The sequence below is a fragment of the Zosterops lateralis genome (assembly GCF_965231275.1).
Source record: "Zosterops lateralis genome assembly, chromosome: 2".
Lineage (NCBI taxonomy): Eukaryota > Metazoa > Chordata > Aves > Passeriformes > Zosteropidae > Zosterops > Zosterops lateralis.
Genome location: NC_139763.1, coordinates 77512272 through 77536344, shown reverse-complemented (window position 1 = coordinate 77536344; position 24073 = coordinate 77512272). Strand labels below are relative to the sequence as shown.

Here is a 24073-nt window from a genome sequence, read left to right as displayed (position 1 = left end):
TGTAAGGATTTGCCCCTGCCCACAGTAATCCATTAATTATGCCAAAGCACTGATTGGAAAAGTCATCATTCCACAGGGCTTGTGGAATTGTGATAGAGTCTGCCTGCCAACATAAGAGCAGGTAGGATCAGGGCTAGAGTTCAGATCTGTTCTTTGGCCCTTTTCAGTGTATCATCTGACATATTTATAACATTGGAAGATAGCATGTTATTATAGATGGAGAATCAGCCCTCTAGCCCACAGACTTCACCAAAATATTTCCAGCAATTTGATCTTGTAATAAGACCTTTAATTTTATTTTTTAGTATTTTAATTATATGAAGGGGAAATAGATTCTTATCTTTTAAAACCTTTTTTTTTTTTTCAAGAATTTAAAAATAATCCTTTGTACTAAGGGGTTTTTTTACAAGCATTAGCTTATAGGTATGAACTTACTCCAGTCAAAAAGTATCTAGAAACAAATACTAAATTAGGGATTAGATGTGATGGTGTTTATTAACTCAAAGCGCCTGAAAGAGACACACAGGAGTGCTGCTGCCACAGTAGGACTGCAGAGAGTGAAGGAAGCAGCATGAACTGGGGCTGGGGGCAGCTGGAAGGGATGCTCTGTAGCACTAAAGGTAGTCAGCAGCCCATGCCCAAGAAAGAGACACTTCCAAAACTCAGTCTCTTACTCTATTTGGGACCTGCTAGCAATGTCATCTATGATCAATTCCTAGGCTACTAGTGCTTTTACACCTGAGATGAAATTCAAGTCCCCTGTGCTGACCATACATTTGTGTCAACAACTACCACTACACAAAAATCCAGCTCAGAGGTTCTGGACTGCAGTCTGGAATCTGCCCACAAAAATCAGCAGCTCTCAAGGTTGCCTGATCCAAATTCACTATTTTTAAGTTTGCACAAGGCAGAAAAATCATCAGGGCAAAGGGGCACACATGACATAGGTACCGCTGAAGGACTTCTCAGGCAGGACACCAGGGGTTTATCTTGACCCTCATCCCTGAAATGAGTTGAGATTATTCAGGCTGAAATAGTCAATCAATGTCTTCTCTTTCTTACATTCCAACTCTAAGCCTGGGTTATCACCTCTTTATCTGTCTGCAGTCCTTGTGTACCTTACAGAAACCACACATGGAGGGACTGGTGTCATGGATGCTTCCACTAAAACTAGAGTGTCTCTAGCATCTACTATACATCCAAATTTCTCTCCATCATCTTCTGCACCATGTGCAGACACATTGTCTGTCGTAGCTGAGTACAGGAAAGGGATTTATGCTGCAAGAGTCAAGCTCCTGTTTTATGCATCAGTTTTATGTGCCTATCCCACTATTCTGTAGTTACTGACTCTTTCTTATCCTCTCTTTCTTGACCTCTCAGCTTCTTGATGACAAGACAGTGCACCTTGTCATTCAAAAAGCAAAGATCTTCAGGTCAAGAAATCTGTGTTTGTCAACTGCTACATATCAGACTTCTTAGCTGCTTGGTAAAAGTAAGAATTCTCCTGGTCAGGCAGCAGTGAAGTAAAGCAGTGTATATTCTGGGATTCACAGGAAAGGACACTGCCTCACTGAATGACTGCAGCTATTACTGGTAATTGTTTTTCAAGAGCTCTCGCATTAACATTGTATCATGGCAAGCAATCTAACGACCTTTCAGGATGATCATTCCAACAATAAAAAATACATAACACAAATTTGCCAAAATGCAGTCATGCATGTCCTGAAATGAAGTATCAATCTATGGAATTGCTCTGAAAGTAGATAACAGACTAATATCCTTGACAGTGGGTTCTCAGTGCTCCTGGAGTTGTATAAGCGCCTATCAGAGCCCCAAATGTCTTCTTCATGAAGGTCAACTGCGCTATAGTGCATTTATGACCAGTCATTTTCTGACTAGTTTCCAGATAAGCATTTGAACAGATCATGGATTTTTTCCTCAATTGTCTATTCTCAGCTAAAAAATTGTTTTAGAGATCCTAAGCAATAACACAGGCCTTGGGAGAAAAGCCTTTCTGCATTAGCCATCTGACTGACACCATGAATGATTACATCCAAGCATCAAATTTAATGAGATTTCTGCAAAAATGAGTGACATCTGCATAGCACTCATGTCCTGGCTAACTGTCATACATTTGTCATCACTGAGGCCTTTGTCCTTTATTAATCCACTTTCGAGAATGCCTGCTGTTGGAAATTGAAATGCTTTTTAGCAGTCACCCTGCAGACTGTGTAAGACCACACATCTCTGAAAGCATAATGACACATTGTCATGCCTAGGAATGCATTTAAAACATTTAAAAAACATGAGAGAACTCTGACAACAAAATATATTGAGAATTTAGAAGGGGGTGTCTGCATAAACATTATTTTATATCCTTTAGTATAAGCAAAGTGCATATACTTTTGTTATAATATAGTGGCTGGAAACTCTTTAACAATATTCAGAGTGCATGGGAGAAATATTATTATAAAGGAAATGTACTAAAATATTTCTCTTTAATTTTGTTTGTGCTTGAGACCATTATATAATTCTGAGCCTAGGGCTCCAACCCAGTAAAAGCATATGATTGTATCAAAATCCCAGCTTTCCTCTAAACTTTCCCTCATGGCTACAAATAAAAATTTCACTAATATTTTCCTACATCAACCAATAGCCTGAAACACTAGAGGATAGAGATTGAAGAATCGTCCTATTTTATTAAATTAGCCCCAGGACTTTCTCTTCTGAGACAAAGATCTGACCTTGTGCTTCCCAGCAAAGAACAGCAAACACTTGGCAGGAGGGCAGGAGTGCAAAGAACACATCTCTCTGCCATGTTTTCTCCAAGGAAGAAAGCAAGACATTTCCACTGCAAATGAAATGGGACTCCAGAAGGCCAAAAAGCTGCAAGGTGACCAATGGGAGGCACCATTTTATTCCAGTCATGTTTGTAGCTCCATCAAAGGCACTGGCAGCAGCAAAGTCAAGCCTGGTGAGTGGGCAGAGCAAGGGGAGAGACTCCCAGCAGTGAAGATGTTCATTGCCCATGAAGTGGAAAACCTAGTCCTCGTTCTTCCTATGGCCCAGAGCCATACTCTGAGCTCCTGAGAAGACTAGTGTGTTGTGAAGACAATATTCTTCCATCATACATACATAGTACTAAAATTTATTGAATTGAATCTCCTGAATTTCAAACATTGGTTTCTTTTTCTGGTCACTATTATTTCTAAATGCCATATATTTCCAATGTTTTATTGCCAATTAGTTGCTTTTACATCATTGCTAAGCAAATAGAGGCAAGTGAACAGCACAATTTGCTCTCTCGTTTATAGGATTCAATGTTTCTTTAACTCTGAAGATATTGAGTCCAACTATTAAAAAATTCTGATCGTACTGTTGTCACAGTTCATGTAACCATGTTTTAGTTGAAGGCATATCAGAGGAAACATAAAGCTGTTTGCAGCTGCAAATGACAAAAAAATTACAGTATATACAAATACTTCAATAATGGGTTTTTTTAGCCTTTGATGTTCAGATAAATTTGTTTTTACTCTTGGACTACAAAATCCAGCCAGTAAAAGATTTGATTGCATGAAATAGCACTAAAATATAAAAATGCTGAACTCTGTAGTGCAGAAATACTGGGTGCAACTTCGTCTTCAAAGGTAGGCACCAGATCCCTGTGTTTGCCACCTTGATCTGCAGGTGCTGAGCATTTCAGCAAGTGGGACCACACCACTCACCAGAGCTCAGAGGAATTGAGGTTTTCAAAGGTCTTACTCTGCTGCAGTCCATTATATGTTCAAATAGCGTTGGGCTCCCTCAAAAGAGTACCAGCAATGGCTTTCTATTAATGAAGCTTCCTTCCCTTCCTGTAGTTTCATTTTGGAGAAAGTGTCTATTAGTGCATTTCTGATTTGACAGTTTTCCATCTGTGTAGGAGCAGAAGCAAAGCATCAGCCTCCAATAGGAAGAAGATGAAAAACAATTAGAAGGGCTTTGGATGTCAAAAATGCATTTTATTTTCATAAATAACTATAGCTATTAATAATATGAATATTTTATGACAATATCAAGTTCTCTCCTCCAGGACTTATATAAGCTTTTAAGTATAAGAAGCCACAAGAAAGAGGTTTGTTTGCATTTATGCATTACAGAAACACACATTTTCCCCAAAACATCTGATTAAAAACAACTATGGAGGAGGTTCCTGAACCAGGACAAACTTGCCTGCAATTTAGTTCAGCAAGTGTAAATGGATAATGTTTTCAAACAACAGTCATATCAGTCATCAAGAAGAATTAAATAAGAAAATTATGGATAGGAGTGGAATGTTACAGTCGCAAATTTATTTGCAAAGTTATGTTTGTTACCAGAGAACTCACTTATTGCAGCAGTCACATGGCCTATAGAAATGATGATTAGCATATTCTCAATTAGAGCAGCTAAATGGAAAAAAATAACCCTTTACTTTTCAGATTAAGAAGTTTTCGTGTGATTTTTGTTGGGTTTTAGTGGCCTCTAAGTAATTTTCAACTTTTAAAATATTTGGGATTGGGTTTTTTTACTTTCATTTTAGTAGCTTTCAATCAAACAGTTAATGGACTTCCAGCAGGAATCCAGGCAGCTTTCCTGAGTGAGTGAATTTCAGAAAAAGGATGAATGATGTGGTTTTGATTCACGTATTAGTAATATTATTGTTCTTCATGAAGAACATCCTCCTGTGCTTCTTTTTTTTTACTATCTGTCTTTCCTGATGACAAGTCTCACACAAAGAGAAGAGGTGATTGTGACCGTCCACTCTAGCCTGGATGCTTCCTAAAGTTCCTCTTTTTCCTCTATTGTTAGGTCCAGAACAATTATTATGGAGTTTTGGGAGCATTTTTTAACTTGTTTCTATTTTTAGTTCTTCTGCTGTCACTCCGACGAGCTAATTGATGTTCACTCATGCAGCATCTAAAGAGTAGCGACAATCACAGTTTACCATCAGAAATCGTGGAAATGAGGTATCTCCATGATGTCGTGCTGTGTATCTTAGCTCTTGTATTTCATGGATATTCAACTCCACTGGGTCCCTACAGAATGCATCTCCTGTATTAATGCTGCACATCCACAATGATGGTGTAGTCTGTTTGATTATTCCACTTTATTTCTAGGTCCTCCTGGTCCCCCAGGGGTTGTAATAGTGGAGGAAATTACAGACACAACAGCAACACTCTCCTGGAGTCCTGGGGCAGACAATCACAGCCCTATCTCCCTCTACAACCTGCAAGCACGCAGTCCATTTTCTCTTGGCTGGCAGACCGTAAAAACAGGTGAGAAAAATTTTCAAACAGCACAAGTAGACTGTTCAAAACTCCTGACCATAATAGTAATAATCACTGGCAACTACAGGAACAGATACTCATAAGAAAACAATGACAAATTAAAATCACTGATTTTTTTTTTCTTATTTTTTATTCCTTTTGTGTTACTTAGCAACAGCTCTGAAAGGACAGCACAAAGACACCTGCCACGATGCATCTGTGAATAAGCAGAAAGCTCTCCCCTAAATCCTTCAATCTGTGTCTTTTCAGGAATACTACAGTGCCAAAATACTAGCTGCGATTTCTGATATGTTAGATCCTTGATGTCAATCATTTCTAATGACCATGTTGTACCACAAAGTCTGCTTTCTCTTGAGATACTGTACATCAGCTTCGGATTTCTGAGTGACCTGTACATTTCTTTATTATCTGTAGTTCCAGATCTGATAAGTGGTGACATGGAGTCTGCTATGGCTGTGGAACTGAACCCTTGGGTGGAGTATGAGTTCAGAGTAGTAGCAACCAATAAAATTGGGACTGGAGACCCAAGTGCACCATCACGAGTGATCAGAACCAATGAAGCAGGTAAGGCAAGGATAAAAAGGTTACTTTTACAGCACTATCAGAAACAAGAACTGCTTAAATATAGTAATAGACCTAATCTTTTTTTCACTGGTAAACATCTTTGTGTCCAGTAATCACTGTTCCAAGACGATTTTCTTTGTCGTGCAGAGTCAGTTTGTTTTAATTACAGGAATATTGTTTAACTTACAGAAGTTTCAAACAAAACTATTCCCTGCTCTTCTACTCCGTCTGAGCTGCCCTACTTTTTATCTTTTGCTTAAGCCATTGTGGTCTTCCCTCTGATACTACTGTTGCTTTTAAACTAGGCTGTTTTGCAGTCTCCTCAAACAACTGCTCCTAAACAGCCTCTTCCCCCAATTTTTTCACAACTTCCCTCACAGAGCATGGATTTTTTCAGCAAGATAGGGAAATAAAAAAAACACTGCTTAATTTAAAATACTTTGTATTCTAATTGTTCCTTTGTCTTGCATAGTCTGCTGTGAACAGTTACTACATTTTAACAAATTTCATTGTATTTCTAATTAGGATGACACTGTGGGAGATCAGAAAAACAAAATATCCTTTCTAGGTTTCTTGAAAGTTACAATGGACTCATAAGATTTGGAATCATTGACAATAACTTGGGTAGAATGAAGATAAAGAATCTGAGCAAAATACCTAGGCACTTAGAAATACATGTTTTAAGAAGCAGAAATAGATAGAGATAGGATTTGGACAAAGCTTCAGATGGGAACTACATGTCAGAACACTTTCAGATTATTCTTCATTCTTCATTGCTATTTAGGATGCTTAGACAGTTTATTTTGTGTTTTGATGTTTCATCAGTTGAATAATTTTTAAGTAACTTGTTGCAGCACCTTGAAGACCTCATGCCTGCCTCCTCAGTGACCTCCCCACAGGCACTGGGAGCTGGTGTTAGGTCCCCCCAGGACCATCTGTGCTCCAGGCTGAACAAGCTCAGCTTCCTCAGCCTCTGCTCACAAGGCAACTGCTCCACCCTAATGGCCTCCCTGAACTTGTACTAGTTGATCAATGTCTTTCACATTGTGGCATCCAAAATTTCACACAAGGTCTGACAAACCTATCTGCAGTTGTAGTAAGATATATTTATGTTTTCCTCCTTTAAATAATGTATAGTTGCTAGCTGATATTAAATTTCACTACAGTCACATAGCAGCACTGAAGTGATTTGATTCTTATTCATGCATGTTGAAAGATGCTTCCTTTCAAAATCTCCCCCTCACCTTCTTCAAGCTCCTCACAATGTGAAACTCAACAACTTGATAGCAGAATCTTCAGATGCTCCATACTTTGCTCCATTAAGAAAAGGAGGAAATGAAAATGAAATAAGTACCACAAGGTAGTTTGAGCTCAATTTTTTTAAAAAAAAAAACTCACTTTTTTCACCACCATTATTCTTTCCTTAATTTTGTACCATATTTCATTGTCAGTACACATTCTTCTGAATCCTAATGTTTGAAAAACTTTTCTATTTATTCAGAAAATGCATATCACAAAGGGTGAAAACATTCAGGACAAAGTTTATCCTGAAATAGGTTGCACCTCTGGTATTATGCTCTTTCAGACTGAGGAATATTTTCCCTCTTTTTACAAGGATGGTTCAGTATTTTAATAGACCAGGTGCAGTTAAACTGTGAGCTTAGGTTTTTCTGAAAAACTTAAAATTGAAAACGCTAGATTTCATTCAGCTGTCATGATTTTAGGCTCCTTCTTATTCTTGCCAAATGTTTAACAAACTAAACTTCTATTTGATAAAACATATTCTTATAACTCAAGTAAAACTCTTCTTAATGCATATTCATTTTCAATATTCTTTTCAACTTTACCTCTGTAAAAATGAATTGATAAATCACAATATTGATCAACAAAAACAAAATTGTTGGAAAAACAAAGCAAGCGGTGTGTGATGAAGTTTCATCTGGTGCCTCGTATTCGTTTCTGAGTAACATTTCACCATTATTGCCATCAGAAAGAATAGAATCTTTAACTCAAGAAACAATCTAGAATCTGCACAGAGTTGTTAAATTGCAACAATAAAACAATGGAATCTGCTTTAAATAAAGAACTGAATAAATAAGAAAAGCCCAAATTGTAACACATATAGTTCTTTATAAAAGAACTATAAAACTATAAAATTATACTGCACATAATATGTATGGCACTCTTGAAATGTCAGAGCCTTCATGATCAGCTTCTATCAGGCAGTCAGTTTTTCCTGAACTTCAGATATTCCTGAAATTCAGAGTCTGTTGCCTCTGTATTCTGAAATGCCTTTCACTGATTTTGGAAATTATCACTTTTGTATAGCTTTCAGATGCTGAAGGGACAGAAAACCAGTAATAGTTTTCATTGGCTTACAACAGATTTCATATGGGTTTCCAAATTAGCACATCATTACCAATCTTAGTGAGCCCATTGATCCATTATTTTTCACAGTCTCTCTATTACTATTTTTATCTGAAAGCTTCAAGGGGAATTGTCTATAAGCATGATGCCCAGTTCTAATATCATAGTTCTCAATTCTTAAAGGACATTTATATGATAGGTCATACCTCAGAAAAAACATGGCATGGACCTCTCTACTCATGATCCAGGCAGTATAACCTGGCTATTTGCACTGATAGTAGATGTGGCCCACAAGTACAAATGGGCAGGTTTTCCCTGCACTGGGTGGAAAACCAGAAATATTCATCTACCAGCTGAGAAAGTGGCTCTGACTCGTATTCAGATAAGAGTTGAGACCCATCACGCTGAATGGTAGCTGTGTAGACAAGCCACAGAGGCAGTAAATGTGTGATTCTGGATCCATTATTTTACACTTAAATGGAAATCTGCATCTGTAGTTTAATGGCACTAAATGCCTATGAGGGACTAAATGGAACTAAAGTCTTTTTTTATCCCCGCACCTCACTTATTTTAGCACTCCTTATCCAAGATAGCAAAAACACGTTTTATTAGTCCATTATCTAAAAAGGCCTATGAAAATAATTATTCAGGTTGTGTAAGGAAACCAACAGAATAATAAACAAGTTTTGACTTGCTTTATTTTTTAATTAAACTCTAATCTTGTTACTTAGCTCATATTTAGTTAACATGATTGCTTTTCATTGCTACTTCCATTGGAACAAATAATACCACAATTTTCTGGCACATCTAACTTAGAGCCAGCTGCTGCATTTCTGTCAGTTCTAGCCTTGATACATATTTTACAGGTCCACAAGTTGCAAAGAGCCAATAACATGAATTTAGACATGTCTGGCATTCCACTAAGACAGTCAGGGCATTCGAAGCCTGGGGGCAAAACATCAATTACATTATCTATTCATGGGGAAACATGGAGAGAGAGAAATTGAGTAGAATCAAAGTTTAACCTGCTAATCATGCATGCAAACTTGATTTTATGAGGTAACAATGTAATGCACTCTATTAGTAGCAGACTGTACACTGGCTTTATTTTTAATAAGTCCTTAGGTTCCATTAAGTTGCCCTTATTCTCAGCTAGAATTCTTTCACAGCATAACAAGAAATGTCTCTGTCCGAGGAAAAAGGGTGACCATTTTAGATTGGCTTTATTTAGAGGGGTTTTTGTTGTTGGAGGTACTGTTTTATTTGTGATTTGTACTAAAAAAAAAAAAAAAAAAAAAAAAAAAAATGCTGTATCTGGGGCATTTGCAGATGATGGCCTTTGTAGAAAATGTGCTTTGTGGAAAATGTGCTTTTTCCATTTTTTCCATGAAAAAATAACAAAAGGAAAAACTAGGATGCAATCACTGACTGGAGGCTACTTAGACTTTGGGTTGCAGGCTGAAACTAATTTTGATAAGGAATCCAAATGTGCGTGTGACAGAAGATGGAGCAGAAAAGCACCTGCATTTGTCCCAGAGCATATTGGTATGTCACAGGACTCAGGATTTCAGCCCCATAGGTGGTGATTTAGGACTATGCAGGCAGAGTCCTGCAGTCACATATGACCTTCTTGTCAGTGAATAGAACTCAATTCAGTCTCATAATTAAGTATAAATAATAATATAGATGAAATTAGAACAATGTTTCAGATGCTGAGACCAGTAAGGACATCCTTGTTTTCCAGTAGTTGAATATGTGTGTTGTCCACTTCTGAGATGCTGGCATGTTGTGCATTTCATTCCTGGACAGATGAGATCTGTCTTGTTATTCTGGGAGGGTGACAGCTTGAGGCTGGTCTTTCACATAGTGAAAGGATTTTCACTTAACACCCTCCTGTTTCCTAGATGTGCACTGCAGGAGATATACAGAGATACACACACACATACATATATAGAGAGGGAGAATGGAAAGCAAGTGAGAAGAAAAAACTGAATGTCTTATGACTTCGGTCTCATATTCAAAATTCTGCCAAGCTGGTGACAAGCCCTCTTTCCCCCACCCATAATTTTTTTGCAATTAAAAAATGTTGCTTTCCAAAGTACATCTGTATCTTAAGTTATAAAAAGCTTTAACATAAATAACAACAATTATTGCAACAGCAACCCTTGAGCAAAGGTACAAGTCATTTCTTAAGGATTAAAGCCAAGTCAGTTCTTAAGGATTACACCCCAAAAAAGTGTAGCAATTACAACATTTTCCTTACTTTTTCTTTATTCAACAAAAGTTTCAGAATTTATATAAAAAATATCTATGTGGAAAATATCTTAAAAAATACAGGATTCAAGCAGACAAAGAAAGATGTTGTGAGCTAAGTATGGAATTGGGATTTAGGAAATCTGGACTTATTTCTTTATGAGAAAACTTTAAATTTGGACTGCTCAGATTAATATCTCTTAGGCTAGAAACAGGAGTTTAGTAAGACTCTTACTTCTCTTTGTCTTTCCTTTAGCTCATCGATGTCCTATTATAGAATAGGGACCAAATATAAATACAGGTTTCTACTACAATAATGAAATCACTTATACTCAATTGTAACTAATTGTAATTTTGGCTGCCAAATATTTTTGTTTTGCCTAAAAATTAGACAGGCTACAAAATTAAGGATCTGTATTTTTTCTTGGTAATAAACAAAGCACATTGAAATAAGCCACTAGATATTTCCTTGGGAAAAAAAAGCAAACAAATCAAAACACAAAACAGAAACACTTTTAAATTATTAATTATTCATCCAATAACATTTAAAAAATTTATTTACAAAACTGAAATGTTAAAAAGAACATGAACTGGCTAACAAATACTTTCAGCTTTTCCAGGTTCAGTGTGATATTTTCCTTTCTATTAAGAAAGGAATCTAGAGCTAGTTTAAAACCATATTTTAGTTCATTCACCGACATAAACGCACAGAGTGTAAAACTGCTTTTAAACAAAATGCTTATTAATTTTCTTTAGCAAATGAGAATTAAAATAATAATTTTGGAGTAAAGTTAAAAATATCTGTCAACTCAAGATGAAATATTCTCATCTGTCTTTCTAGTTTTAATTTTTCTATTTTTAAAACTGAAGCAAAATACATATTATACATTTTTTCAAACTCAAATTGCTCTGCTTCATTTGTTATAATGTTAAATTAAAATTCTTAGTAAGTATTAATATTTTTCTGAAAATTGAGAAAATCTTTGAATCAGCTCATCTTTTCAGTCCACCATTTTCATTTTAAAAATAAGCAAAAAACCTAAACAAAAAAAACCCAACAGATAACCCATCAGCCATGCAGACTGAAGAGAAAGGAATTTTTAAAATCTAATTAAATCACCACAAAGCACAGAGCAATTTTCAAGAACTCAGGCACAGTGGAAGTGTGAAAGGAAAGTGAACATTTATGAACATATCCCATATGTTGGTGATTTCATAGCTATAGTATTACCCAACATTTCAAAATCTTCCCCATTTAAATGCTTTACATTTAAATATAGGTTGAAAATATATAGATGACACCATCAGTATTTTCCAGCACTTTATAAGCACTGTTCCCACACATAAAACTCTCAGCAATTGCAATTCTGTGTATATATCTCATCCCAAATTAAAACTCTCTACTTTTCATCCATATTTAGCTTGTAATGATAAGATACACATGAATTATTAAACAACTGTCATGGCTTCATATATAAGCTTTATCCTTCCATATCACCTTTTCTTCATTTCTATCTCAAGTATCTTGTCAAATGCTTTGTAGGACTGCTGAGGGCTACATTCTCCATGCCTGCTCTTAGAGAAAATGTTAATGGGTTTTTTGTTTGGTTTAGAGGAGATAAGTTTTAATAGAGTCTAATTTGACTTTCATTTCCAGCATATCACAGTAATTTCATGAAATTGGAAAACAGTAAGAAAAAAATCCTGCTGTTTGCATTCAAATCAAACTCCTGGCACATTCATTTCAAGATTTTTGTTTTTTTGCGATAAGTGCGGGGGTGTATTTATTCAGAAGAAAAATACCAAACTTCTCAGCTTTGATAAACCCTAAACTAAAAAGGTCCTAATGTCCTTGTTCCCCAGGCATGTGTATCCTGTTTCCAAGTTTAGACATCATATGTGCATATTTGGTGCAAGTGCATCTCTATGAGTGTCACTGCTGAGAATTAACAGCATAAAGATTGGGAAGTCATTAATTGCATGGCAACAAACTTAGGACATGAATGAGTAAATTCAGATGTAGCATTGATATAAAGGGGATAGTGCTGAAAGCATGGCTGATGTACAGCCTTGGTGCCTGACAAAAAATGTTTTCTTTTAATAGTTTTCTTCACTTAATAGTTACTCATTTTAAACTGTCTTCCTCTAACTGTGTTTACTCTGCTTTGCTGCAGTGCAGAGGAAATTTATTCTTTTGACACATTTATTCTTTTAATGGTTATTCATTTGAAAGGGTTTCACTGTGTGAGTGTACATTTTAGTTTTGTGCAAAAGAAATTCATCGTTTTGACAGTTTTATTCTTTTAACATTTATTCATTTAAATAGTGCCACAGTCTGCAATGCTGTTAACAAGAAAACTCTAGAAAGAGAGTGCTGCAGGTTAAATAAGTCCATCATATCGGATGCTTCAAAAGAATACAGCATACTCTCTCATTTCTAATGTGGCAGGCACCTACATAAAAACTCCATTTGTCTCTGCAATTTACCCAAAAATACCTTAGAGAAACAAGAGAAAAATGGGTGCTAAACACGGTTTAAATATGCTCCATTAGAGATGGCATCATAATTTTTGGATGTTAATTAACTCTTAGACGAGGCTTCATCTGCATCTTTTCATGCTAGAACATTTTTCACACTGTTGCACATAGATTGTATTCTTTCTACTCCTTTTTTAAAGCCAGAGGGAAAATCTGTTTCTGAAAGGAAAGCTTTTTGCCATGTCAAAGGGAGGGGAGGGAGGTAGAAGGCAGGAGGGCAGGCAGGCAGGAAGGAAATCAAAGGCAGCATATTTGCTAGATGAACACGGGTTTATTGGAGAAAAGCACATTAGAAAGCTCCCCTATCAGTCTGATAAGAGCCACAGATAAAATAACACCTGCCTCATTTCCAACAGTGTGAATCAGAATGAATGCATACACTTCGTAGGGTTGCATCGTTTATGAGGAAAAGCAGAATAGGGCTTCTGTTCTTTCTAGGGGAGTTCAGGGTTCAAAAAGTGACTACTCAAATGAATTCTGAAGTCTTAGATGGACAGACAGGATATAATACAAACTGCATTTTCATTGAACTCAAGCTATCAATGGCACAGGAAACAGAGAAGACTGCGTACATTTATTTAAATGCATTTTATTTTGCATAGTTCAAAGGCACATTGCTACTCACTGAACAAGCTCAACAACATGCAATAAAGGCCTAATCACTTAAAGGCTCACAGCACATTTCTACCAATGACCTATGTACAGCTGTAAAGAAGAAAATAAAAAGTTTGTATCTTAGGATATATTTAATCAAATAGAGAACACAGGTATTGCCTCCTCACAATAAATAAACTCAAGACTTTGGCCATTGGAGGAGCTTCATCAGAACCAATAAACAAAATAATTTATGGAATTGACATTTCTGGTTTTGCAAAATATGATAATCCAAATAAAAATGGTGATAATAGTTTTAATTTACTTTAAAGAATTTCATCCTTTGCTCATGTGTTTCAAAGCTGCAATGATGAGTTCAATTTTTCAAGAACTGTGGGTAGTACTGTTTCCAGCATTTTGCAAGAAATAGTGAGGGATCTTTGAGGTTAGTTGCTTTAAAACTTCTGAAAGTTGGCTCCCCAGTAGAGCAATGAAAAATAGATTTACAATAATTAAAATATTCTAAATCGCTAACTACCTGAAAAATAATAGAGAAATTCTTAATTATGTCTAAGGTTTTACTTGAAATCTGAAATATGTCAGGTTTCCTGGCATTTCAAGTTTCTTGTTAAAAAATGACAAACATTAACAAGATAATTTCTGTTTTATCTCTTAGGTGATCTGTACATTGAAAATTTTACCACTCTGCAGAAGACCTAGTGCTTAAGCAGTTTTTTACTCCAATATTATTTTCATTCTCAACTTGTATTTTGTTTGATTTTTTCTAGCTTGTGCGTGCAATTCTCTGAAATGACTCTTGAGCAAATTTTCTTTACCACAGAGTGCTATGTTTTTATTCCTGCTCTGATTTAACAGTTTCATGTCTTCTGCAGCAACTTATTACTATCGGGAAAACTTCAATAACTTGAATATTCTGGTTTGTTTTGTTTTGGTTTTCCTTTTTGAACACAGTGCCAAAGACACCTCCAGCTAACGTAAGCGGCAGAAGTGGAAGGCGACATGAATTAGTAATAGCATGGGAGGTAAGGGATTTTTCTCTTTAAAGGTTTTATTTCATGTTAACTTCTTTGAGGCCAAAGTAAAGAGTACTCTACTGGGGTTTCCTTACAACAAATCTTGACAACAAATAAACACAAAATACTACTCTTAAATATGTTCTAAAATTTCAAAATACTGTGGATTTTCGTGAGGTTTGAGTAGAAGACATTATGGCATCAGCTCTGAAGTTCCAATAATCCATCAGGCTTTTTTTCCTGATCTGCTGCTTTGGTTTATTTGATTTTTCTGGATCTTATGTAAACACCAGATGTAACAATAGCTAAGAGAAGACAAAGGAAAGACTTGTAAAATTTTTTGAACATCAAACAAAAAACAATTCTTTTTAATTGTTGAATAAAAATAAACTAAAGAGAACCTTGAGAACATATTTGTGATGCAAGATGCAACACAGATGTATGGTCATGCCAGTGGGAGAGTTCATCATGAACAGCTTCAGATTCATAAAATTCATATATACATACATATATATACATATATATATGTATGTATACATACTCAAGAAAAATTCCATCAAATAAAGATATGGAGTTATAACAAATAAACTTTTAGCTTAGCCAATTTGAGGAGTGATCCAGGTAGTAAGAGACATACCAAATTCTAATTATTTCAGTTGGCAAATTTTAAGACATCTAAAGAGCCTGCCTTCTGTTGGTACATCTGCCTTTTTTGACATCAGCTACCAAAGACAGCTGAGACAGAGCTGATTTCAGTTTGCTCTATATTCTATAAGGGTAAATATCAAAATCTCTCCTATTAGGAGAGAATTTGCTGAATCCTGAACAAAAATACCAGGTGGTTATAACTGTATCCGATGTGAATGGACATAATCCCAGTCCCTAATAAGATATATTAGTATGCAGTATTCACATTAAGTGTCTTTATAGCATTTCCCAGGTGACTGGGTTGGGGGACTACTGGAGAGTGTCATAACTCCCACTCTGTCAAGGGCCAAATTTTTCTTTCCAAAGAAACCAGAGACATGGGGATAAGATTAGGTCACAAAGTCTGTCTTTATTTTGCATCCTCTGCCCATGGAGCCATGACTCTTTTTTTTCCTGGGATGCTCAGTGCACAGCTTCAGAAGGATGGGTAGAAATTTTTGTGCGCAAGTGAAGTTCCAGGTGATGAGACGTTCACTTGAAATGTGGAGGGGAGAGGATTCAGTGTCACCTGTGCCCTGGCTCTGATTAATTTGTCCATTAGCTTCACATCTATGATGGGCATTTCAAGACAGGGAATTTAGACACCCATTTTTTGACATTTCACATAGGTTTAATATGCACACAGCTGTTAAATATAACCTAGTCCCTAAACGAGTCCATTGACTTCATAATAAATGTAAGCTACTGCTAATTTACTAATTAGCATAAAAAGTTCCATTCATTGAATTGGATATGTAAGGTTTAGTTTTTGCAGTGCTCAGACTATAAAACAGATAACTTATCTAACTGCCTGCTTACATCTGATGTGTCCCAATTTGTGGCTAATTTCACAGGTCCTCTGAGGAGAGAAAAAAAAAAGTGTTATTTTTCACCAACAAAATAAGCGGGAAACTTTTTGAGACTTAGAACAACTTAGAACAATGTATTCTAAGTATTAAGTTGAACCCTGGAATTGAATCTCTAAGACTTAACAGTCCATTTGGAACAGAATTTTAAACCCAAAAGAGTCCCACTACAGTAGATAACACACACCTCATCTTACTCACAATATATTGCTCTGTTTTTAATGAGGCCACTGATAGGCCTACCTTCAGACAACTGGTTAAAGCATCCCACTAAAAAGTGGGATATATGAAAGAAAACACTTTTCTGAGCACAAGAGCTCATTCAGTCCTAGGACAATGACCTAACTATGGCAGTTAGATAAGGAAACTCTCTTAACGGGTTCCTCTTTGAAAGTAATTGTCCTTATGAGGACAGATATGGAAAGTAAAATCCTATAATGGAACTGTGACTTGTTTCTAAATTAATAAAACTATTTCTGATCATAATTAAGTTTCTGAACTTATTTTTTTCAGCCAGTGTCAGAAGAGTTTCAGAGTGGAGAAGGATTTGGATATATCGTAGCCTTCAGACCCAATGGAACTCGTGGGTGGAAGGAAAAAATGGTGACATCTTCAGATGCTTCAAAATTCATCTACAGAGATGAAAGTGTACCACCTCTGACTCCTTTTGAGGTGAAAGTTGGTGTTTACAACAATAAAGGAGATGGTCCTTTCAGCCCTATTGTGGTCATCTGCTCAGCTGAAGGAGGTCAGTTCAACACGAAGTTAAATTGCATATTGTGAACTATAATAAGCCTTTTTTATTTAATGCATCCTCTTACAGCACACTTTTTAAACCTTGAATTACAAATTTCTTTGCAGAAGTGCCAAATAACATTTAACAGTCTTTGCAGAGAAGGAAGTGAACTAATTTGCCAAGCTTACCTAGAAAGAAAATGACAAAGTTTAGGAATAGATTTATATATTATATAAGACTGATGTATGACTGTATCAGTCATAACTTAAAAAAAAAAAAAAAAAAAAAAAAAAAAAAAAAAAAAAAAGCCATGAAAGTTCATTCTTTATATGAAATCATTAGCCTTCATTTTAGGCAGGGATTCTCTAACACTGAGCAAAGAAAGGATGCTATTTTCTAATATTTCATAATCCTTCTTTTGATGGGTTAATCACACAACAGCTCAAAGAATAAATAAATTCACTTATGAATGTTCTCTTCCTAGCTAATGCGTTCTAAAAGTGCACAGAAATAAATTTTGTTTTAATTTTTATTTCATTAGTAGAAAGTTCTGACTTTGCATTAATGTCCCAGTCTTCAATGTGAATTACAAGAATAGCTCCCAAGAACAAATGAAAAAAAGTCTTGAAAATTCCTATTGAGTATTGTTACAAATTTTAAACAGTATTTTGTGGGGCAGAAAAGAACCAAACAGAAACAACCAACAAGCACTAGTGCTAGTAAAAGAAATTGTTCTATTTTGATAGGGCCCAGTGTATGGAAATTTCCACACACAAAAAAGGCAACTAAATGTTGTCCACGAGAATATTTTCAGAAGCTCCATTATTGAAATTCATAAACATCAGTTTTTCTTTACTATACTATCTTGAGTTGTTCCACTGCCACTCATTAAGAGAAAAAAATTAGCAGAGTTCTAGTGCAGATGAGAGGAATTTCATAAAAAGTAATGTGAAGAGAATAATATTTCATGTGAAGATAGAAAACATTAAATGTTATTTCATAATTAACCCACAATAAATCTGTAACTTCGGAACCATGATGTAGCGAGCACTGTCTACTAGTATTCTCTCACAGTAATTACAGAAGTTGGAGCTTCTGTTTTTGCTAAAAGCAGTCTCAATAGTTTGGTTTTTTCCACTTTTTGAATCAGGATTACCAAGTAGTCATATTTTTATAGAAACCATTACATTTTAAAACGTAAAAATTGCACAGTACAACTTGAAAATTGTACAGTTCATTTTCCCATTCCTCAATGAAAATTGATACCATGAGGTCAATGGTGATGTTTTTATTTTTTTAATAATTTAATACTCATTTGCAGAAAGTTCTTTGCAAACCAAGTTTTTCAAAAGAAGGAAGACAAATACTTTAATTTTTTAGAAATGAAAGCTATTTTAACAAAAGCTGAATGCTGAATTGTAATAAAGCATCCTTATTCCTTTGCTTGTTATTTGGACAAGACTGGAAATAGAATAATTAGTAATATATAAACATTTTTTTTCTATCAGTTCTTTTAAAATATGAGCATTACAAATGGTCTTAATAGGATACTAAAATTAACTTTCTCTAGAAACCAACTTTTCTGATTTTAATTCAGTAACCTGAAAGTGCCTATCCATTATAGCTTTGCTAATTCAGTCTCTGTATGTATCTGTAGATGAAGAATTCTATGGGCCTAAATATTTTACAAGACCTATATCTCAGGAAAAATATGGGATGCTGTGACATTATAGTACAAACTTAATTTATAAAAAGCTTTTCTACAAAAAAAAACAAGGTAATATACTGAGAATTTAAAGGAGTAATGAAACAGTTTATTGCAGCTAAATTCTGGACAATATGAAGATTGAGGACAACAGACATTGCATTTTGCTATGAAAATGGGGAACTGCTTTTGAAAGAGGTATGGACTGTCATGCCTAAGGAGCTAAACAACTGAAGGCATAATTTTTCAAGGACTTATATTGAAGAATAGATATTAAATAATGATTGACAGTACAATATAATATGGTCCATGGGCTGATCTAGCAAACCCTTAGCTTACTTGCTTTTCATCACACATCCAATTCACTCAGCAAACATCTAGAGAAAGCAATAGGATAAAATTATTAAAACATTAATGTTTTATGTTACATATTACAAGTTTTTCCACATCTACAAATGGATCTACAATTGTTTAATGGCATAACAAATTTGTCTAATGAAGTCTAAAATTTATTGCCTCTGCTAAGCCCACTGGAAAAAAAATCCAGTTTTCACAGGACAGATTCTGAACCATGAAGAAGTCTTGTATTTATTAAGACTGAATGCATCTCCTTCTTCTGTATGACTGTGGCAGCATATTGTGTGCTTCCTGATTCACATTCCGAGCCCCTTTGTAGTGGCTCTGAGTTGTTCTTGAGCAAGCAACTTGGCAGGTGATGTTGAGTAAGGTGTTCCCTCAGTGAACATGACAGGCTGCCCTCTGATTGCATAAAGTGATTCTGTCCAGGGCAAAAGACTTAAAACACTGCCTTCTAAAAAGACGAACTAAAAGGAAAACTTCTAAAAAGATGAACTAAAAGGAAAACTTCTAAAAAGAAGAAGTGAAAGAACTCATAAATTTGACCAAAACACTGAGGACATTTTCAGAAGAAAATAGAGTGGCTAATATTTTTCTGTGTATTAAGTCAGATCATATAATAGAATCATAGAATGATTTGGGTTGGAAGGGACCTTAAATATCATTAAGATTTAACACACGAACTTTCCACTAAGTTACCCAAAGTCTCATCCAACCTGACGTTGAACACTCAGGGATGGGGCATTCACATCTTCTCTGGGCAACTTGTTACAGGGTCTCACTAAGCTCACAGTAATTAATTTCTTTCTAAAAACTAATCTAAATCTCTTGTCTTTTAGTTTAAATCCATTCCCCCTTGTCCCGTTACTATGTTCCTGTAAAGTATCTCTGCCTTATTTATAAGCCTCCTTTAAGGACTGGAAGACTTACTAGACAGTCTCCCTGGGGTTTTCTCTTCTCCAGGCTGAACAACCCATTGTTGCTCAGCCTGTCTTCATAGGAGAGGTGCTCCAGCCCTCTGATCAACTTCATGTCCCTCCTCTGGACCTGCTTTAACAGGTCCACATCTTTCTTGTGATGAAGACCCCAGAGCTGGACTGGACACAGCACTGCAGGTGGCGTCTCAGCAGAGCAGAGGGATAGAACCCCCTCCCTGGCCCTCTGCCCACACTGCTTTGGGTGCAGCCCAGGATGAGATTGGCTTTATGGGCTAGGAGTGCCCATGGCTGGGTCATGTCCAGCTTTTCATCTAGGACAACTCACAAGTTCTTCTCTTCATGGCTGCTCTCAATTAGTTGTTCTCCCAATCTCTATTTGTCTTTGAGACAGCTGAAGTGCAGAATCAGTGTTTGGCTTCATGGGGTTCCCACAAGGCCACTTCTATAGCTTGTCCAGGTCTCTCTGGATGGCATCCTCACCTCCATGTGTGTCAGCTGCAGCAATCAGCTTGTTATCATCTGCAAACTTGCTGAGGATACCCTTGACCTCACCTCTTGATCTCACCATCCATGTCATTGATGAAGATATGGAAGAGCACTGGTCCCAAGGCAGAACCCTGATGTCACCAGCCCACTTGTCACCAGCCTCCACCTGGACATAGACCCAACAGGTATTTAGAAGACAGAGCTACATCAATTGCTAAAACATCAGTGATAGTGGTGACCCAAAGTTGAAGAAGCAAGAAAGTCCACCTGGTCATAGACATTTTAAGACATTTTTCCTCCTTTTATGAAGTCTTTTGACTTCATAAAAATAATCACCAGAATATAGTTCATAGGAAAGACTGTCCAGGATCTAAAAGTGTAGATTAATGTAATGGAAGAATAGAGAATAGAATGGAGAATCAGCTAAAAAAGGTTGTACAAAACTAGACATATAGCCCATGGAGAAAAAAAAAAAAAAAGGCAAATATATGTGTGACTCTCTGGAAAAGATGTCTTAATTCAGTAGGGAAGTTTGAAGGAGGAGCCTTTCCTGAAAACTTAGGAATGGAGAAAAAGCAAGTAATCATAGAGAAAAGAAGAAAAATAGAGGTCACATGTAGTGATGTTAAAAGGGGTGATGTGACCCAGGAAGCAGCTCTGCAGAGGGAATGAGGATGATGCTCAGAAGATACAGGATAGAAAAAATATGCAGTTTCCTCAGTAAGAAGGCAGAACAGGAGACAGTAGGAATTTCCAGCAGCACAGAAGGAGAAGCCTGAACCTTACATGCAGGAAAACTTTCATAACAGAAAGAGACATGAGAGCACTGCAAATTAGGCTACCTGCCAGGAGAAAGGTTGCAGTATGCAGGCCTGAGGCCGAAAAGTATCATGAACAGAACAGAGAAATCTTCTGACCATACTTTCTGTCAGTAAAATAAGGTATCGGATTCTTGCTAGAAAATACTGAAACAGTACTGAAATTCAGTGCAGGTACAGATGATTTTTATCTGCAGAAGAAAAAAATTGTAAAGGCACTAGACACTGAACATAAAGCAATGAACAAAAGCAATGTTAGCATTGTTTGTTACAACATAAACATTTATGCATTCTCTTTTTATTGGTGACCGTATTCCACTTAAATACTGAGGTGCTAAGAATTCCAAAATTACTAATACAAGCTTTCAGTATCAGGGAAAACCATATGCAATGTCTATGTGTGGCTTTAGCTCACTGGAAAATGAAAACTGGGGAAATCACAAATACAGCAATGGAGAAGGAAATATGACTGTGGAGCTATGGTGGCAAAAAGCTGGAAAAGGATGTGCTGATAACAGTAATGGCCAGGCTGGCTTTCTTTAAGAACCATGGCTAGACAAAATATGAGCTACACAGGAAGACAAAATAAAACTAAGAAGTTGGATGTCATAGCATGCTGATGATATGATAATATATCAGCAAATACAAAATTGGTATTTGGATAAAACAGAATAACCTTGGGTTCCAAGTAATTTTGGAAAAGGGCAATTTAAAAAGCTGGAAGTCAAGCTAGAGGTCAATTGCTGATTACCCTGATCAATTTGGATGCTGAGAAAGACCTTTCTAATTGTTGAAAAATATTAAAGAATGCTGTTATTTATGAGAGAATTTAACTGTTCAGATTCGTTTGGTTATGAAAACTAATTAGTAAGGACTAAAGACCTTGTGTTCTGGCTGTGCTAATTAGCAGATTCTTTATCCAGTACTGACTAAGTGAGAAGAAATAATAGTACAATAGCCTTGTTCTGATGAATAATTAAGACACTATAGAAAAGCTGATCATACCAAATAACGCTGAAATACATCATTAAAAATCAGGGAATTATTTTATTAACTGGAATTAACAGTTGAAACAAAAAATAGAAGTGTTTTGGAATGTCTCTAAGCCAAATGTTTAACAGATATTTGAAGTTTATACTGCAAGAAATGGTTTCTGCATGTCTGAGACAAGACATTACATCTGAGGATCTATAGATGTACCCTCTAAAAGATATTCAGAACAAGTAAAAAGCATACATAATACAATCCAAACAATGAGAAAGATAAAAATAACAAAAGTATAGACAAAAAATTAAGGTTATTTTTTTTAAGTTAGGAAAGTATATCAGGAATGAAAAATTGAAGTAAGTAAGGAATTGATGTTAAATATAATCAAGGAATGTACAGCAATAATAAAAAACTGTATCATTTATTTAAAATAAATAAGACTATATAAACAGGATAGCTAATAGGAACATAAGAGTGAAAATTTTTACATCTGTAGTGAAAACTTCTGGTATTGTGAATTGTCAGAAATTCAACCCTTTCCAAATTAAACTATGCAGAATTTGCTATTCAAATGTACCATAAATAATATTTAATCTGTTTTTCTACTCACGGAGATGGGGTAGAAATCACACAAAGGAAAGGCTGAAATGTTTTCATTTAAATCAGGGCATTTCTCTGACAAAACTGTCACATCCTGGGGCAGCACAAATTGCCCAGGGTCAATACAGATGATGCCAACAGTGTAATGCCACTGATGGCTCTAGTCCATGCTCAGGCAGGTGCCTTGTCTCTCTGTCCCTACTTAGTTTACAAGTATAGATGCATCCTAAAAGCACAAGGATAAATATGAATTAGAGTACTTTACAGTATAGAAATAGATGAGAATATAAAAGGAAATAAAAACAAGTTTTTGGGAACCCAGCTGGTTTCAAGATGAGTTAAGTCTTATATAAAGGGGCTTTTTGTTAACGATTGTCATAATGGGTGATACAGGATCAGTTCTGTCCATTTCAGTATCTAATTTCTCCTCCAGGTATTGACAGAATTATCTTCACAACAACTGAAAGATCTATAATTTTGATAAATGGAGTAGTGAATACTACTAAAAACTTCTATAGAGGAAATAGAAAGCCCTTAGCAATACAGGTTAAAGCCTGAAGACTCTCACACTCTCTGTTTAAAATCTCCTGAGGGACCCCAGATGCACTTCTGTAATACATACAAGATGCAATGATACTGCCCAGAGAAGTTTGTTCCTGCTTTGTCTGGATTTGTGGTAATTCATCAAGCCAATGGAGATCCAAAACTCTTATCTAAAAGGCAAAGGACTATACAAAAGCCATTACAATTTTGTTTCTCCATATTTATACAAAAAAATTACTATTTTCTTTTCATTGAGAGGAAATACTATGTAATTACACACCTTTGAATACAAGCCTCCATGTCTTTAATTAAAATCTTAAATTCATGAAGTCCTGTGATTAATTTCGAGCTTCTTGGGCCTTAGGTGAACCTGAAAACTAATTGGTAGACTAGGTGTAAACTACAGAGGGTTATTTCCTGATTCTGCCAGACGATCTGTCTGTAGAGATCCTGTGAAAGTTCAGCTAGAGCTGTCTCCAATGATTTTTTAGGGAATGACATCACAATCCTGACATGCAGGAGTTTATTAAGCACTCCTGTGATCAATGGCACCAGCCCCTTGGGAAGCAGAGGTGCAGTCAATACAATGGGCACATCCCCTCCTCACGTGCTGAGGGTGACTCTGTCTGCCATGTCACTGGATGGAAATGAACCATTTGTATTCAGGTAGATGGCAACACTCCTCCAGTAA

The 24073-nt window shown here is 36.0% G+C and overlaps 1 protein-coding gene across 2 annotated transcripts in view; it reads left to right on the top strand.

Annotated features, from left to right (window-relative positions):
- The window catches only part of CNTN5 (contactin 5), a 307173-nt gene that overhangs the window by 268174 nt on the left and 14926 nt on the right, over positions 1-24073 (top strand). For both annotated transcript variants that reach the window (XM_083854794.1, XM_083854793.1), the window contains 4 exons: positions 5139-5297; positions 5724-5873; positions 14598-14668; positions 16726-16960. In XM_083854794.1, the coding sequence (XP_083710920.1) occupies positions 5139-5297; positions 5724-5873; positions 14598-14668; positions 16726-16960 (615 nt within the window). The remainder of the gene's footprint in view (positions 1-5138; positions 5298-5723; positions 5874-14597; positions 14669-16725; positions 16961-24073) is intronic.